Source organism: Ahaetulla prasina, chromosome 4 (assembly GCF_028640845.1).
Source record: "Ahaetulla prasina isolate Xishuangbanna chromosome 4, ASM2864084v1, whole genome shotgun sequence".
Classification (NCBI taxonomy): Eukaryota; Metazoa; Chordata; class Lepidosauria; order Squamata; family Colubridae; genus Ahaetulla; species Ahaetulla prasina.
The window spans coordinates 35,132,684-35,152,298 of record NC_080542.1 but is presented as its reverse complement, the minus strand read 5'-3'; the positions used below and the strand labels follow the sequence as shown (position 1 = coordinate 35,152,298).

Below are 19,615 nucleotides of genomic sequence, written 5' to 3'. Positions count from 1 at the left end.
TCACCTTTGAGGTTGCTCCTGAAGATGTCTCTTGATTCACAACATCTTGTCTTCAAATGCTCAGAATGCAGCTGTCCTCCTATTGCTGGCTTCTGAGAGGAGTAGGAGAGATGTTTATTACTCAAACATGTTATGATGACACCTGGTGGAGCTATATGAGAATCACATAAAATTTGGGTGAGAGTTGATTTTGAGCTGTTTCTTTGTAATCTTTCGTCAATGGGCAGCATGCAATCTAAGGGAAGAATTGTAACTTTGGAGGACTACATGTCACAAAGCTTTCTAATTAGAAGAGGAAAGAGAAATTTTGCCAATATGAATTGACTTGTTTTTTCCCCCTCCTACTAATTAAACAATCAATGATAAATGGTTGCAAAATCCTCCAGGGAAAACATCTAGGTACGGGCATCTGGGTGACTATGCACGAGGAGGGCAAATGACAATCTGTGTGTCATGATGTTGCAATGCAAATGAAATTATCTTTTGTACTTGGATCACAACCTCATATGCAGATACTAAGGGGCAGTATCTGTGTTATCTAATTTGGCAACGAGCTACAAATACTCTTATTATATTATTCGCTTCCTCCAAAGCCTCCATAGCTCTTTGAGAAATAAGTCCTCCCTCACTATTCAAGAATAAGGGGGCAAATTTAGCCAAGTAACCCATATAGAGTTGTCCCATTTTAAAATTCTTGTGTTCAATAATACCCGATTCTCGGGGACTGCCTGCAGTTTACTTGGTAAATGTTTCAAAAGTAATTTCTCCTTTCTAGGGCTGGATGAAAGTGATTGGCTCAAGGTCAGCCAGCTGGCTTTGTGCTCAAGACAGGACTAGAACTCATGGTCTCCCAGTTTCTAGCCTGATGCCTTACCCACTTCACTTCACTGTCAGTTTATGAGAGATCAAAGTTATTAGGAGAATGTTTGTGTTTTTATAAGTTTATATTATGTTAAATTTGAATTATTAGGCAGACAGTTCAAGGCACGAATTTTTTTCTGGGGCGAAATAAGCTTTTTTTGTGGGGGGGGGGAAATGAGGAGATAACCTTTTTTATTTTCTAAAATTATGCTAAGCCTATCTTAAGGTTTTAGTACAATTTTTCTCAGCTTGAAATTACAAACTGGGCCACTGCGTTTAGCCCTTACGATTGGGGGAGCCTCCGAGTATTTTTTTAAAAAAAACATTTTCAGACACTTATGTAGTCCTGAGGCCCCAGGTTGTCGCATTTTTGTGGGAGCTAAAGGAAGTGGGATAATAAAATATTACAAGGAACGTTTGGTGCAAGGCTTGTTTTAGGGAGAAACACCATTGTTATTTGCTTTGTCAACTTGATCAACAGAAAAGCAGCATATTCCCTTGAAGAAACACAAGAAGAACTCTCAGGCCTGCTGGCCAAAATTTTTTCTTCTGTAGACAGAGGCACCCTAAGGAGTGTTTCCCACCAGCAGAGCACTGACCTAAGCAGTTAAATATTGCTTCCTTTTTCTTCTCAATTTGGAACAAGGTCACCCCGCCTTGCTCCATTGTTTTGGGGCACCTGCAAATTGATGCAATGTTTCCTTAATTCCAGGAGCATCCTTGAGGAAGCATCCTCCCTCTGTTTCTTTTTCAAGTCCATATGCTTTGCAAAATGTCTTGAGACATTGTGTACCTAGGGAGAAGGGACATGGTCAGTGCCAAGATTCCCATGCTGGATACCAGAACAGTAGTGGCTGCATCCGCAACTCTGCTTTTGATTAGCGGTTATTGTTATTCTGTAAGCTTTGAGTCTGGTTCCCTTCCAAAGTTTGGGGCCATTTTTCAAACTGACATCCAATGCCTGCCAACCTGTGCATAGAAAGTCATGTTCAAGGGTGGAAGCTGGCAAGGTGATGCTGCTTTATTATTTACATAGGGCTAATTTTGAAACAATGGCTCACCTTAGGATGACCTTTCCCTATAATGTGCTTTGCTCTGATTTTTTTTTTTTAAAGAACAAAGATTTTATCTACATCAATTCCCATAAATGAAGGATTCCTAGATGTGACAGTCTAAACAAGTGGCATTTCCAATTGCACAAAGACTTTTTATGGAGAAAGGGTCAACTTCACAATGTTCAGGACTTCAGGCAGGGATTACTAATGCATGTGTGTGGGAGAAAGTGGCTGCCTTTTTTAAAATTGCATATATTAAGTATTTTATACATAAATCACAGAGCTGTGTGACATTTCAAGTTCTGAAAATGAACCAGGCTAGATTTAGCCAGCAGTCTGGGCGGTAGTCAGTCATTACATAGATTCACAGACAATAGGATAATATTCTTTATAAATATGCAAGGGTACATATGGCAATAGAGTTGGAGCAAAGTAGAAATTAAAAGAAAATCTTTTATGCAGTATGCATAAGCACGTAGTGACTTCATTGCAATATCTGTTGCTTCACCCTGCTTTGCATAAATATTTAGCAGTGAAACAAGTAAAATTTTGGGCTGAGATGGGAAGAGAAAATTAATAAAAGCATTTTATGCCATCACTGATTTTTTGATGATAAAATGTGGCCCGTTTCCAAGTCTGTATATTCCCTCCAAATACCTTGGATCTTTTGCCAAGACCCTTTCAACTTTGGTCAGAGCACAGATCTAGCAGTTTAGACAAGTCAGGACAGATTTTTACTATCCCCACTTAGAAACATCTGCAAAGAATTGCTTCGTATTTGTCATTGTAGAGTTATATTAGCTGACAAATGGTGGTAGAGCAGGAGTCTCACCCAAGGAAAAATGGGATAGAGGTGATCAAAACCTTTTGGCTTTTTGGCTCTTGCCAGTGTAAGCACTGTGACAGAGAGGTGCTGTTTTCCAATACGTCTGTCATCAATTCAGAATGATGCCAAATTGCAACAGATATCTGGGTGATGAATCTAGGGGTGGGGGTGGGAGTTCTCTTCAACATGGATTACGGAATGCAGGGTCCTGGCAGGAAAAACTTGAGTTTGGGCAAACTAAGAGAGGTTTCTGTCCGCTTGCCCAAAGCACTGAAAGCTTTAAGAAGTTTGAGAGAGTAGTCTGAGGGACAGGTTAAGATCCATAAACAAGAAAACAAAACAAGAAGAATGAAGCCTGTGATTGTGGGTTGCAGGTTTCTTTGAATCCATTAAGGGTTCTTTGACTAGAAAACTAACCCAGATAAAGTCAACTCCAAGAAGAAAATTGAATGCCCTCTTAATGAACACAAATTCTTAAAGTCTCAGTTGACCTTTCTTTCTCCAGCTAAACCAATATGAGGTGGACGTATCTTCCGCAGTTGCAAATTTTAGTTTTGAGTTTTACTGTACAGAGATTTCTACAGAAACTCTTCGATAGTTGGTGGCCTAGGTGGGTGAACGTCTCAATTCACTTTTGAAAAACTTACCTTAGGAGAACCTTCCCAGTAAGAATGAAGCTGTATTTTCTCCATTGCTAACTGGGAACAAGCCATCTCTAGAGATTTGGATCCAACCCTCAATGTGCAGTCCCTACACAGTCCTGGTTTTTGGGGGTGTTTATAGGCTTCTGTGAACTAGTAGAATGTAATTCAAGGCTGCGATGGCATAACAAGAGTCATGAGAGAAATTCAAAGGTTGACTATATTGAGGAGCAGATCTCTGCTACGACTGGGCCTGTTTGCCTTTCTTGGAACGAGTGGCACTTTACAAAGCAGGGGTCTCCAACCTTGGCAACTTTAAGACTGGCTGAGGAACTCTGGGGGTTGAAGTCCACAAGTCTTAAAGTTGCCAAGATTGGAGACCCCTGCGTTAAAGCATCCATTTTGAGCTGTAAACCCTCCCCAAGTGAAAAAGACAACAGAGTCTAAATATTGCTGTTCTGCTCCTTCCAGAAGAAATCGGGAGCTTCAAATATGGGCTGAGTTGTCCATGCAATTTAAGAGAACCAGAGAGGCAAAGTGCATTTCCCCTGAGACACCTACATTCTTTTAATAGAACGCAGTTTGTTTTTCATCAGCAATATCACAGAAAGGTTTAGAAAGCAACTCCAGTCCCACAAGGTTATTGCACATTCAGCAAAGTATGTATGTGTGTCTCACTGCACGGTGGGCTGCAGGTTGCAGACATGCTCGGATGGCCCCGTGTGCAGATACTATGTGCCAAATGGATAAACCTAAATTCTCGGAAGGCATCTGAGAACAGACCTTTCGGTGGAATATATGCAATGATGTAGTTTTAATTCCCCTTCATTGTGACTTTGCATTTCATGGTAAATATGAAATAATATTCTGAAGTAAGATGCATTTTATCCATTGCTTCCTTTATCCCGTATGCCCAGCTTCCTTCCTTTCTTCCCCTCTCCGGCAGAAAAAAACTCCCAAGAAGAAAATAGAATGTCCTCATAATGAGGCAAAGAAATACAGTAATGAGAAAAAGATGGTCTTCTTGATTATGTCGGATTATGCCTCTCCTTTTGAAACAGCCTTAAAGCAGTACTGCCAGCACGAGACTGTTAACAAGTAATGGGGAAGAATGGGAGACCCTCCACTTAACTGTGAAATAACTTTGATGTTCAAAACCAGCTGACAATGCAAAATTTCTTTTATTCCACTGTGGTTCTTTGCTATATATTGCTAGGCATCTAAAGCTCCTCCTCCCCCTATACAGTTTGGTCTCTTACTTAAGCAGGGAGCAACCTACCCATCCACTCCCAGCAATATAGTTCTGTAGGCATATGCGAAGAATGGGCAAAGAGTGCTTTGACCTCCTGATGCAGAGGGAGAGGGGAACCTAAAAGAAACTTATGCAATTGTCTCAACCTTGGTGTTTGAGAGTGTTTGTGTATGTGTGTGCATGCATGCCTGTGTATCTCTCGTTTTGTGTTTTGCAAGGCAGCTGTGTTCCCCTGGTAACGGCAGGAGGGTGAGATGGGATACTTAACTGACACAGAGTGTGAACCCATCAAAGCCTTTGAGGTGAGCAATTTTGTGTAGAGGAATAAGATCAATAGGTAAATAGAGATATAGCTGTGTCATCTGAAGGTATTACACAGAGCAGGGGCTGGGGAGATAGCATCATCACCCACCTCCATGTTGTACCACTGGCAGAGGGAGTCTTGCTGACCCCCCTGAAAGTGCAGTCCTGGCATAGTAGAGGAGACACTATTTGTCAACTTTGTCTTCTCTGTTCCTTGTGGCCAATCCACTGTTAGTGGTGTGCCAAGCTCCTACTGCTGGTGTCACCATGATCTAGTCCTAGAGCAAGTTCAGCTTCACCCTATGTTCCACCCAAGCCCATAACCTTTGGTAGGACCATGCGTGCATCTTGCCCTCCGTTTTCCTGGATGCTGATGTCCATCCCCTTCATTCCAGAGATGTTCCATAGGAATGGGGAAAATGGGTCTAAGCCTATGCTGGGAAATGGTAATTCCCCCCCTTTCCCCTCTTTGCTTAACTCTTCCTCTGTTCCTGTTCTTTCTTTTTCTGTTTTTCTTTCTGTTTCTCCATCTTTTCCTGGGCTTTCTTCTCTTTCTCGACTGCTGCATTCAGCTCCTTCACCTTTCTCTTTAAAAGAGACCGATCGTGAGAGTTGCTGACACCAAGTGCCTGTGGAGATGGAGGAAGGATATAGCTGTAAAATCAAGACATGCATGGGAGCCCAATGCATATTCTTCTGGTCCCTTAAGTTACTGTGGTTTCTAATGAAAAAATAATAATAATCCGTACTTCAGCAGCAAAAGGATTGATTTGGAGACTGCATCTTTCACTTATTGCGCTCCTGTACTAATACTGTGGATACTTTGCACTCTTGACTAAGTCACAATGGCTGGCTTGATACATAATTTTATTAGGCTTCAAATACTACCAATTACTGCGGTGTCTTCGCAAGATAAAACCATAAAACCAAATCCAAAGCTAAAGATGGTAACTTTTTAAAAAATGAATCAAAATTGCCAGTGATTTTATTTTCCAAAGAGATTATTTTGAAAGCCTTTTAAAAACACACACATTGGGTTCCTCCACTCCGCATGGATAGCAATCCAAAAAACCAGGGCTCAGAGCCACATAAAGGGCTCAGTTTGAAATGACTGAAAGGCAGCCTACAGAATACTGAAATATTTCTATGGTGCTTAGTAAGCAGCAATCCCTTACCTCTCAAATGTATGCATATATGCATGAGACTAGTCAAAAGGAATACAAACCATATATCGCTGTGTATGAACCCAGCCATTCTATCTTTCTTCCTATCTCCTCCTTACAACCAGAGAGAGAGAAGTACATATAGTCTTTGACTTACAACAGTTCATTTAGTGATCGTTCAAAGCACTGAAAAAAAAAGTGACTTATGACCATTTTTCAAGCTTGTGACCATTACAGCATCCCCATGGTCATGGGAACAAAATTCCTGGGCCTCTGTGGCTCAGACTGGTAAGACAGTCTGTTATTAACAGCAGCTGCTTGCAATTACTGCAGGTTCTAGTCCCACCAGGCCCAAGGTTGACCCAGCCTTCCATCCTTTATAAGGTAGGTAAAATGAGGACCCAGATTGTTGGGGGCAATAAATTGACTTTGTATATAAATATACAAATAGGATGAAGACTATTGCTAACATAGTGTAAGCCACCCTGAGTCTTCGAAGAAGGACGGGATACAAATGCAAATAAAAAAAACAAAAAAACAAAAACAAAATTCAGATGTTTGGCAACTGACACAAGTTTATAACTGTTGCCATGTCATGGGGTCATTTGATCACTTTTGGTGACTTTCTGACAAGCAAAGTCAACGGGGAAGCCAGATTTACTTAACAATCATATTACTAACTTAACAACTGCAAGGATTCACTTAACAACTGTGGCAAGAAAGATTGAAAAATGGGGCAAAACTCAGTTAACAACTGCCTTATTTAGCAACAGAAATTTTGGGCACAATTGTCGTAAGTCAAAGACTACCTGTAATCACGTGTCTTTCAAGATCATGTGATTCTTTAGTATTCATGCATTATCTTGACACTAAATGGTCAATTCTAAACTGGTCAATTACTGGATCTTTCCTGTGACTGAAAATGTGAACTTCTACTCTACTTGTCTGGACTATGTTGACTGGACTATAACTCAGTAGTAGAAATAGGTTCCATCCTTTATATATCTTCACATAAAATGACCATTTATCAACCTGATATGCTGGCCCAACCTATCTGAAAAATATAAGAAAGCCTGGCTTAAAGTGATGCGATTGGAGTAAAACTTTGATATTTGTTGATGAAATTGACAATCCTATACTATATGGATAAAGAATCTGACCTGATATATAGTGCTATATTCCTATGATTCCTTGCATTTCAAATACGATTTGGATGTTTAAATGATCCAGATCTTTTTCTAAAAATTTGTCAACTTGGAATCCATTTGGAGAAAAATGCTTGAAATATTTCCTAGTAGAAATGCCTACATGTAAGAACTGTACTTACATACATATTGAACTTTTTCTACTAGAACATGACTTGTTCTATCAATGCTAAATTTATATTTGTAGGACTAAGAATATGAGCTAGACAACTTTTTTTTTGGCCAAACAGCATTTCATTTCCATAAACTGATCAAAAACCCATTTCCAGATAATCATCTTCTCCACTACCTTCAATTTGCCTCCATCTAGGAGCAGCAACTGTTGTCCATCCACATCTTGAGCAGCAAATTCTGCCATGTACTGTTCCAGGTTCAAACTCTCAAGCCACTGGCCCACTTTCTGGCTGCTCCACATTGAAGCTGCACTCAGAGGCTCGTCCAGAAACTTCAGGGAAGATTGTTTAGGGTGGGGAAGTAAAGGGGGAGAAAGAAGATGGAATCTGATACTGCCAATAGTTCTGGTATTCTATATGTAAAGTTTAAACTTCCTGGCACCACATCTAGTTAGCCATCTGGGGTTTGGGCCAGGGGTGAAATCCAGCAGGTTCTGACAGGTTCTGGAGAACTGGTAGCGGAAATTTTGAGTAGTTCGGAGAACCGGTAGCAGAAATCTTGAGTAGTTCGGAGAACCGGTAGCGGAAATTTTGAGTAGTTCGGAGAACAGGCAAATGCCATCTCTGGCTGGCCCCAGAGTAGGTTGGGAATGGAGATTTTGCAATATCCTTCCCTCAGGAATGGGGTGGGAATGGGAATTTTGCAGTATCCTTGCCCTGCCACGCCCACCAAGCCATGCCCACCAAGTCACATCACACCCACCAAGCCACGCCCACAGAACTGGTAGTTAAAAAAATTGGATTTCACCACTGGGGAGGGCTGTCCAAAAACTCCTTTTAAACTTCAATCTATAATTGGAAAAATACTTATTCGCTTTCTTTGTAATCACAAGGACCCATAGCAAACTACAATTATATCAAAAGGATGTCAGAATACAAGTGCTGAACATCTTGATGCAAATCCTGCCCTTGCGTACTTAGATTCTGGTATCTTTATCACAACATATGGTTCATCACTTGTCAATGAACACCCTGTAGGGATGCCTCCATCTACACTTCAAGATGTTTGAATGGAAGAATGTGTAGAAATTATGTTATTTTTGTTGCTGCTGATATAATCATGGCAGCTACTTTCATTCTTTCTTCTTCAGTAATGCATTAATATGCGACACTTTAGATAGTCCTCATTACCAACAGTTTCACATCTCCAGAATCAATAAAACCCCAAACCTCAACACATGCTAAAAGGTAATTTTGTATCCACAATTATGCCTTTCTTTCGGGTCTGGATGGGAAGGAACAGGCTTCGACTCAATCCCTCCAAGATTGAGTGGCTATGGATGCCGGTATCCCGGTACAGTCAGCTAGTTCCATCGCTGACTGTTGGAGCCAAGTCATTGGCCCCTATGGAGAGGGTTCGCAACTTGGGCATTCTCCTGGATGCTCGGCTGTCGTTAGAAGAACACATGACGGCTGTCGCCAGGGGAGCTTTTTATCAGGTGCGCCTGATACGCCAGGTGCGCCTGATACGCCAGGTGCGCCCCTTCATAGACCGGGATTCCTTATGCACGGTCACTCATGCCCTCGTCACTTCCCGCCTGGACTACTGTAACACTCTCTACATGGGGCTCCCCTTGAAGGGCACCCGGAGGCTTCAACTGGTCCAGAATGTGGCTGCGCAGGTGATGGAGGGAGCTACTCATGGCTCCCATATAACACCTCTCCTGCGTAGGCTGCACTGGTTGCCGGTGGTCTTCCGAGTGCAATTCAAGGTGTTGGTAACCACCTTTACAGCGCTCCATGGCACAGGACCGGGCTATTTATGGGACCGCCTGCTGCTACCGATAGCCTCACACTGACCTGTGCGCTCACACAGGGAGGGTCTCCTCAGGGTGCCGTCAGCCAATGTCAGCTGGTGACCCCCAGGGGGAGAGCCTTCTCTGTGCGAGCACCTACCCTCTGGAATGAGCTTCCTCTGGGATTACGATTAGTCCCCGACCTCCGGACCTTCCGCCATGAACTCAAGACCTTTCTGTTTCATCGTGCAGGGCTGGCCTGGTACACTACGGTTTTAATTGGGTTTTTTTATCATTTTTATTATAGTTTTTAAATGGGGTTAGCCAAATTGAATAAGATTTTTTAAATGTTTTTAATTCTATTTATAATTTGTTTTATGTTGGCTGTAAACCACCCTGAGTCCTTCGGGAGAAGGGCGGTATAAAAATCAAATAAATAAATAAATAAATAAATCTTTCATTATTTTATTTTTTTTGCATGCATGAAATGATGAATGGGGTTCTGTATAAGCTTCAAGTACATTCTTCCTTTCATTTTATATTTTTTATTGAAAGTTTTAATAAATAAAAAATGTAAATTAATGAAAAGTAAAAGCAGAAAACAGAGAAAAAGAAAGCAGATAAAAGTGCAGAAAAGAAGAATAAAAGATACAAAAGAATAAAAATAAACAAGTAACTTTTGATTTCCTTTGCAGAAAATACAAGCAGAATTAGAAAGTTATCTTTTATTCTACATTTACAAAATAAAGCTCACTCTTTGCAATTAATCAGGTTTTTTTCCTAATCGTTCAACTTCTGAATACATTACTAAAGGCGAGATTATTTGTGTAATGTCTCTGCATTTGCTGCTCAGTGGGTTGCAGCAATCCTTGAAGGCTCTAGAAATATGCAGCACACATCCTTCATCACCCATGGACAGCAAAGGGATAAGGTCTCTGTTTTTTAACATCATGCAGGTTATAATCACACTATTGCATCAGTTGGATAACTCTCCCTGTAGGGTGTAGAGAATAACCATAGGATATGACCCAATTCCTGTAAATTCAGCTTCTCATTATTCAGTTTTATTATCATTTTATGCTGGAATGAAGCCCAATTAAATAATGTAGCTTTTTATAATCCAAGTGACATTAAACATCGAGGCATTTGTTTTTCCCACACTATTACATTATTACTTATTCACTTGTTTCAACTGGGACAGCAGCTTGAATGGCTGACTCGGTGGGATAAATTCAGCGCCCCAAAGCAAAGCACTATAAAAAATAAATGTCTAGTCCCTATGAAGCAGGAAGGTTCCATGGGCAAAATAGGAATTGCAGCATTATTCTGAAGGGTTTGAGAACCGGAAGGACTTACCTCATCAGATGATTGTGACAGTGTATGGTATGGATAGGAGCACTTGGTCTCTGGCAGAGCCATGCTCAGGGTCTTCGGGCTGCTGCTGGGAGGGGTGGAGTCATCACTTAGGGTGGATTCCTGGCAAAGAAGCAGAATTAGAGAAGCTGAGAGCAGAATCAACCTTCTTAAGCACAGACAGAGGATGGGGATGACAAAATTGGCAAGAAAAACAAGCATACCTCTTGACATTTTATACAAAGTAGTCCTCAACTTACAACAGTTCATTTAGTGACCGTTCGACGTTACAATGGCACTGAAAAAGTGACTTACAACTGTTTTTTGCACTTACAATCGTTGCAGCAGCCCCGTGGGTCACATAACCAAAACTTGGATGCTCTGCAATCGACTCATATATATGATGGTTGCAGTGTCCTGGGGTCATGTGATCACCTTTTGCGACCTTCTGACAGGCAAAATCAATGGGGAAGCCAGATTCACTTAACAACCGTGTTACTAACTTAACAACTGCAGTGATTCACTGTAGCAAGAAAGGTCATAAAATGGGGCAAAATTCATTTAACAAATGTTTCACTTACCAACAGAAATTTTGGGCTCAATTGTGGTCATAAGTTGAGGACTATCTGTACTTCTGGGAACATTATCCAAGTCAACCCTTCAGTTTTTAATGTTAAAGGAAAAACTTCCCTTAGGCCAGAAATATAGAGCTGCCCTGTCTAATCATTTTTCACTTAAAAAGCGGGGGGGGGGAAACCCCCCACTTCTTCCTTCCTGATCCCATTCTGTTATTGCACAGCCTCATTGCATTAGCTCTAAGGCAGGAACCACATAAGATAAAACAAAACACAGCTGCTGTGCTCACATGACATGATGTAGCCCAAGAAATAAAACATCTCATGGCTTAATATGAAGCCCTGATTCGCGCAATACGCTAAGGCAATAACTTGGTTCCCACAATATGCTGGACTTATCCAACCCCATTTTAGCCTAGTCTGGTAGTTAGTCCTTATGAGGTTTCTAGCTCTCCCCCGTAATACATGGTTTTGAAACCTGGGAGGCAGATTTCTTGCGGCTGAAGGCCTCGTTCTTGGGGGAAGAGGTAGGAGAAGCTGTGCTGCCTGAAGAGGCTGAGCCTTTCCCGCTGTCTGTAAACCAGGAAAAAGGCATGAAGGGCGATCCCGAGGAACGACTGGAACCCTCCATCAACTCCCTGTACAAGTCAGACAGGTAACAAGGAAAAGGGCCTCGGTAAGTTTTCTATTCTTTTTGTTTCCTGAGAGGTGAATTTTACATGCATCATTCCTTAAGGGAAGTTGTGAGTTGAAATGTGCAAAATGGACCATTCCAGAGATGGAATGTTCTGGGGAATGCCAGAACATTCCATGTTTCTTCCAGAACACTTTGATCCAATTCTTCTGGAGTCTGTTACTTTTTGAGAAGTAAATCTGGCGACTGATTTTTTTTAGAAAAATAATGTGGGAACTGCATTACAATCTTTTTTTTTCCTCCTCCAGAAAAATTTCTTCTGAAAAACAACCAAAACGCCTCCAGAATATCTATGGTTTGGAAGAAAATCTGGAATATACTGTCCCTGAAATGATAAATTTTACACATCCGTTATTGTGAGTCAGCCAAGCCATGATGAGAAATAAACAGAGCTGGTTTCACAAAACTGGCAAGATGATGCCTTTGCCAAGATTTTGAGATTAGTAGAGGGAAGCCCATCACCCTAATACTAATAAATCTAGCACTAATTTTTAGTCATTGTGACTGTGCAACTATCATACTCCAAATAAAGAAGACTGCGCACCTGTCATACTCCAATAAAGAACAGGGCTACTCACAACCAGCAATTGTTCTACAATCTTTAATGTACCAACAGAAATTGAATTTCCCCCTGGATTACTTCCAGGGGGAAATTCTAGATGGGGAAACTGCCCTGTTAAAGTGGTTGAACAAAGAAGCACAGCTGTAGTATGTACACTTTAAAAAATACCTTTTGGGGAGCCATCTGCATAATTCCTTGACAGGAGTTTGTGTCGTCCAGGTTATTTTCAGGGCTCTACAAGAATTTAACTGAGAGGAGCATAAGGAAATCCTAACCACTTACCTATTGCCAACGGAGAGGCGGTTGCCTCCCTTCTCTTTTCTGGTTTTCCCAGAAGATGCTCTCCTGAGGGTGACCCTGCAAGAGAGAAGCAACATGATTACAAGCACAGAAAATTGTTTGTATAGTCCCCTGAAATCTCACAGTGACATGAGTAGAAATTACAATGCGGAAAACTCAATTCAGCCCATATACATTGTTTTTCTTACCAAGCCTAGGTAAGGCTCTAGGACTCACCCCAAATCCAGAAACTTCCGGCGTGTTTTCTTGTCAAGCCCAATTGTGGGGCTTTCCAGTTCTGGAGGACTAGCATCTCTGCTGTCATCTGGAAAAGAGGCAAGGGAGCCTGTGGCTTATTTCAGAAATGAGCAACCTAATGGAAAATTAAGCTAGCTGACATTGAAAGTCTGCTTTTTATTCCAAGATATTCCATTAAGAAGGGGTGTTTTGTATGCGCTGTGGGTACTTCCTTTGATTACTATGTCTCCTGTTGTGCTGCTCTGGATCTGGAATTTAAAAACGGTTCTAAGTTCTGAATGAATTTATAGCTTAAAAATAAGTCCCAGGAGATGCTCGTGCATAAAATTATTCTGCTTATTGGAGTGCATTCAAATTAGTATTTGTTCTGGTGTTGCAAATGTTAAAGAAATCATTGTTGTATAACACTTAAGCACAGCAAAAAATACAAACATGCACACACACTTGCGCACACATGCATACACAGGTGATTCAGACTGGGTTTATATGGAGTGCCAAACCAAAGTATGTATACTCATGCTTTATTGAATAAACCACAATTAACCATATTGTGCTAAAACATCACCTGTGTTTTACTTTGAAGAATGACTATGTTCACTCAGAACTGTTAGTTAAAGTCTTTTTAAGACATTACACAATATGCATACTCAGTTTCAGGACTGATGAAACATATAGTTCTTCAAAAGACCATTGAGAAAACTCATTTTTCCTCTCCTCTACTTATGAAACTGCCATTCACAGCTGGACCTTCTGTAATTGGCATATCCCATTTGATCCTTGGAGCCGATCAATATAGGTGATGATTAACTGATTGGCTCAGTCACTGATTTTATACCATCCTCATCCTCATTAGAGGACAATAGAATAAATAAATAATATAATAAAAGTTATAACGGAAAACAATCCAGCGTTTTTATGACAGGGGAGCAATAAAATAAAATTGTGGGAAAGAGTTGGAAGGGAGGCTTTAAAGAGTTAAATGTAGCATTCTAAAAAAATTATATGGGGGCAACTCCAAGAGTCCCAGGTTGCCTAACCAATAATATATTAACAATATCAGAACAGATAAGTTTAAATATATATATTTGTCCCTTTCCCTTTTTAATTTTGAGAAGATTTTGCTCTTGTGAAAAGAATGGATGTAATTTGAGGAATCAGTTATTTTTAAGGGATGAAATACAAAACTTAAAGGCATTTACTTTGCCCCTAAAATCTCCCATATGATGAGATGTTGCTCCACCAGTTGAGGATCTGGGGCCACAATTAAAACACCAAATGTCCGTATGTTAATTGTTTATCTAACTATAATTGTATACAGCTATAATAAAGCTTTAGCAGCCAGTTGCTTACTGTTAAAGCGTACAATAAAATCCAGAAGATCATTTTAACAAATAAGCCGATAATCAATAAAAACATAATGATACATTTTCCTTGACACCAACAGGAAAGGCCCTTCAGCACCTGAATATAGGCTGAAGATGGCTTTGCTGTGGCCTGTTTCATAATACGATAGAGCTGCCCTATAACCACAAGGGAGGCCAGCATGTTTCTGGATTTCCTTACACCTGGAAAGAGGAATTCTAGATACTTTTATTTTTTATTTTTTTAAAAAAAAACATTAACAACATATTAGCTGGTGCTAGAGCTTACTCAAGTGTTTTTAGGTGATCAAGACAGATGACTGAGAATCTCAGCATTATCAGGGTAAGCTGAGTAACTATATGGAAAGGAGAAAAACTATCTTCTAAGAAGGACATTTCAACAGTTGCTTCTCTTTCACATCCAGGCAAGAACCTCTGGTACAGACTGGATTAAACTCAATATATCTGAATTTGCTTTTCACAGTTGTAGCACTCCCTCATTGCTAAGTCTTGCTTTGAGCATCCCCTGACTCCAAATGTGTTAAGCCAGCTGTTACCTTCACTGTGCCTCTCTCTTCGTGCATAGATAGGTGAGCTGTCTGAGCTGGGACAGGACCTGGGCGAGGAGCTGGTGGTTGTGCTCCCTAAGCCCTCCTGGGAGAGGGTATTGGTCAGGGGTCGATAACGGATGAGAGGAGAGGAGGAAAGCTCTTCCTGTTCCAGGGACCTCTGTACTGTTGAGGCATCAAAGGAAAACTCAATGGTGCGAGTGAAGACTGAGGAACTAGAGAGAGATGAGGAGGCATGGAGGGAATCATGAAGAGGGGATCTCACATGATAGATTGGGCTTCCACAGCCTTCGCCCACCTGGAGGGGAAAGCAGAGATCAGGTAGCATGGGTTCATCTCAGCAAATCTCATCTAGGCACACCCAGGGGAGAGAATGCCCTTCAGAAAGGCATAGAAAGAAACATCAACTTCATCTGAGAAATACATTTCTACTGAACATATTAACTTCTCCCAAACTAGAGCACTGTCAGTTTGTTAGACTACTCTTCCCAGAATTCTCAGGTCTTTGGGCATCCTGGCAACATAGCCTGAACACGTCCATTTGAGTTGTTTTAATTACCGAACTGGCAACTGATGATATATTTTAATAACATAACTCCCCATATGGCAGAAGAAATAGTAACATTGTCATAAACCAATGGATTATTTTTTCAACTAAATTCGGTGACCATTATGTTCTTAATTGGTTGGCAATTGTAGTCAAACTCCAACTGGGCCAGTTCTTCCTTTCCATCACTGCTATTCTTTCCTCCCCCCACCCTTTATATATTGATCATTATTGTCTTATCATCTACCTCATTATTTTTGGCAAAATGTACAGCACTCCATTTTCTTGAACAAGAGCCAGCATGCTCTAAGTGCTAGGTTATTTTGGATAATGTTCACATTGATATTGAAAGAGTATATAAAATGAATGAATACTGGGATTTTTAAAGAAGTCTGTTTATATCCTGAGTGCAATCCCATAGCAAAGCTTACTTCTGAGCTAGCCCTTTGATTAAGCAAAGAAAGCAGTTACTTAAAGCTATAAACTGTGATTAAGGCACCATGAGCTGCCCAGAGTAGTTGCCTCAATTGCTCCTAAAACAGGCACTTCTTCAAAGTAGAATGCCACTCCAACATGGGATATCACTTTTGGAAAGGGACCTCAAAGTGACAGTGAGACGGCTGTGGCATCTATAACCATTAGCCACTATGATTCTCATACAGCATCATTTGGAAGATCTAGTAAAAGAACTATTGGATAAGATGGCCAACCAACTGGAAAGTGAATAGTGCTCTTGTTTTTTCTAAGAAGGGAACTTCCAAGAAAAATGCTTGGGAAGACAGGTGGGAGAAGCAGATCCCAGCATCAGTTTCTCTTAGGCCATCCCTCTATATATGTGTGTGTATCTGCACCAAATATTCAGAATAAACAAATATTTTGTGTGCACATATGCATGCATATATTTGTGTATGTGTATGCAATAGTTTTTTCATTCTAGGGTAATGGCAAATATAATAAAACTTGAGGGAAATGTAAATTTATTTTATTACTTTATTTATCCTGCCTTAATTATTTTTATAACTAACCTAAGACAACAAACATATCTAATCCTCCTTCTCCTGTTTTCCCCACACGATGAGGTGAGTGGGCTGAGAGAAAGTGACTGCCCCAAAGCCACCCACCCAGTTTTCATGAATGAGGTGGGAGTAGAATTCATAGTCTCTTGTTTTTAGCTTGGTATTTTAACCAATGGATAAATTATGGCAGTGACATGACTTTTTAAAAGTTTGAAACTTTTTAAAAAAAACACACATTTTTTAAAGAATAAAAAGATCATAATCATAAAAGAGAGTACTTTTAAAAATTCTCATTTGTTTTCTCTTTTAAGCTGTACATCAAGAGTACACTGCATTTGTTTTAATTATTAGTTCAACACACTAAGTTGAAGTCAAACAAACCACAATCGTTAGTGTGAAATGCACAAGCTATCATAAGTGGCTGCATCAATAGGTGCAATATAAGCGAGTAGCATCTGGACACCAACCTTCTTGTCCAGGATATCATCACCTTCGGTTGAGCTGACACTGTCTCTCAAGCGGGACCGAGATGGGCGCTGTCTCCTGCCCTTGGCTGAGAGTTGGGCACGGGCCTTCTGTAAGCTGCTGTCCAGCCTCTGGGTCTCTGGAATCACATCATTAAAATCTGGGAGTGAAAGAGAGAAACGGGAAGGGGAGCAGAATGGGGCAGGGGGCAGAAAGAGAGGGCAGGCAAAAAAGAGCGTTGGAGGGAATGGGAGAGATGGAGGGATCATAAAGAAAAGGCAGAGAGAAGTAAGAACAGCACTGAGATAAGGAGCAAGTGTACAAGACAATGTACAGGGCAAATGCAACCAAGAGAAGGGAAAGGAGGAGGAAGAGAGCAGTGCAAATGAAACCCCCCACCCCAGGAGAGACACAAAGGAGGAGGCAGTGGAATGAAGGGGGTTAAAAGGGAGAAAGAGTGTTCAGAGAAGAGAGGAACACAATGACATTCAGCATCCTCTTTTATAAATATATGATGGGAATCTGGAGATAGCATATCATAATAAACAGGCTTTTTATAGGATTTGTGGATTATTATAGATCATGACTCCTTGATCATCAAGCAATGGCATCAACAAGACAATTTTCTCTATCCTTCCTACTTACTCCCCATCAAGCATATGCTCACCCACCTACAGTGATTTCTTGCACATAAGGCCACTTCCAGATGACAAGCTGTTGTGTATTACATTCACCATATGGTGCAACTGACTTTAATTGCATCCCTTACCAAGTCCTAATGGAAATTGTCATGTTGGTTACTTGTAGCCTCCATTTGTGAGTTCATTGTGCAATAATGCTAGAATGAAGAGACATGTATGATGTTTCCCAGGCCAAAAATCAGTCTTTGCCTTAGGGTGGTAGGCTGTACTTTGCCTGCAAAAATTAACTTTCTGAATTAGAATATATCAGATGAAACACATAGAATTGATAGGATTATACCTGAATCAAAAATTTAGAATCTGAGATTGGATGTGCTAATTAATTGTATCAGAACTTTCAGCCTACTTTGTCCCACTATTCCAGTAATATGGAAATTATGTTAATACACCATTGTTATTCAAAATAGAAGAGGAAGAAGGTCAGAGATAGAGGACCTATAATCCTTCAGATCAGTGGTGAAATCTGAACTGGTTTGCCACCAGCTCACTGGCCGTTTCAGTGCAGTACACGCCAAACATGTGCTTCACACTGAAAAAGGAGGCTTGGGAAAGTTATTTGTACCCTATGACTATTATTAAGTGTTGTACCTTAGAATTCTTGATGATCTCTTCTTTTATGTACACTGAGAACATAGGCGCCAAGACAAATTCCTTGTGTGTCCAATCACACTTGTCCAATAAATAATTCAATTCAATTCAATTCAATTCTATTCTATTCTATTCTATTCTATTCTATTCAGTTCTATTCTATTCAATTCTATTCTATTCTAGAGCAGCGAGGTGGGGCGACAGCTGTGCCACGCGATTTAGACTCACTAGAAAGCAGAATTTCCTGCTTTCTAGCGATTTTAAATCTTGTGGCCACAGCTGATCATTGGAAATATCGGAGGACTGAACTGGTATTTCTGGTTTTTTTTTTTAACACTACTGTTTGTCCAAAACAGTGCAAACTGATAGCATTTCACCCCTGCTTCAGATGTTGCTAAGCTACATGTCCCAGCATTCTTTTCCATTGCTCACATAAGCTGAAGCTGCCAAGATGTACAATTCTACAAAATCTGAAGAGATAAGTATGTTATATAATAATAGACATTGCATTTTAATTCCAAAGAGATGGAAGACAGAACAATCAAGACCTATTGCATCTTGAAAGGTACTTCTTTTGAGAAATTAAATGAACTAATGCACATTGTTCCACATTTATTTATTTTGAAAAAGTCACTTTTGAAATGCTATCCTATATTGCATAACTAAACTTGGCTACTATTGTATTTCACTTGGAAATCTGTTGACGTTAATTGCATGTCAACTGATTTTGATAAACATTGGTGGTAATATAATCTTCTCACCCAAATAGATTCATTTGGGTTAAATATATATTCCATGTTGGATAGAATGACTTACCTCCAGACGTGGTGAATGCTCCAACACTGGAAATTTTTAAGAAGTAATTGGACAACCATTGGTCTGAAATTATATAGGTTTTCCTGCCTAACCAGGAATTTGGACTAGAAGACCTCCAAGGTCCTTTCCAACTCTGTTATTCTGTTCTGTTTTATTTCTAGAAGATTCAACAGTCTACTCTCAAGTAAGCAAGGGATGAGTTGCATTCTAAGTCTTTCCTTAGAGAAAGACTTATTCTTTTTTATTGAGTGTTTTGTTGAGGAAATAAGCATCTTCCTCCTGCTGCTCTGTTATCAGTCATTGTATCCTCCCAAAGTGGCCTTAATAACAAGTAAGAGTGACAGATAAGTTACACTGTGCACATATTTGAGGGTAGCTCCTATTCATGGACACAGTCCAATTTATAGATTAATAATATGATTATACAAGTGCTGTCCCGGTGTCTGGAGGCCGTACGGGTCTGGATGGGGAGAAACAGGCTCAAGCTCAATCCCTCCAAGACGGAGTGGCTGTGGATGCCGGCATCCCGGTACAGTCAGCTAAATCCGCGGCTGACCATCGGTGGCGAGTCACTGGCCCCGATGGAGAGGGTGCGCCACAGCGTCCTCCTGGATGA

General features: G+C 40.5%; 1 protein-coding gene across 1 annotated transcript in view; it reads right to left on the bottom strand.

Annotated features, from left to right (window-relative positions):
• Positions 1-55: 55 nt before the first annotated feature.
• SAMD14 (sterile alpha motif domain containing 14) overlaps positions 56-19,615 on the bottom strand; it is a 34,655-nt gene continuing 15,095 nt past the window's right edge. The window contains exons 4-11 of the mRNA XM_058179485.1: positions 16,897-17,054; positions 14,855-15,164; positions 12,916-13,003; positions 12,682-12,756; positions 11,622-11,781; positions 10,572-10,691; positions 7,596-7,751; positions 56-5,567 (exon numbers count right to left, since the gene is read on the bottom strand). Coding sequence (XP_058035468.1) covers positions 5,412-5,567; positions 7,596-7,751; positions 10,572-10,691; positions 11,622-11,781; positions 12,682-12,756; positions 12,916-13,003; positions 14,855-15,164; positions 16,897-17,054 — 1,223 coding nt within the window. The 3' untranslated portion in view covers positions 56-5,411. The remainder of the gene's footprint in view (positions 5,568-7,595; positions 7,752-10,571; positions 10,692-11,621; positions 11,782-12,681; positions 12,757-12,915; positions 13,004-14,854; positions 15,165-16,896; positions 17,055-19,615) is intronic.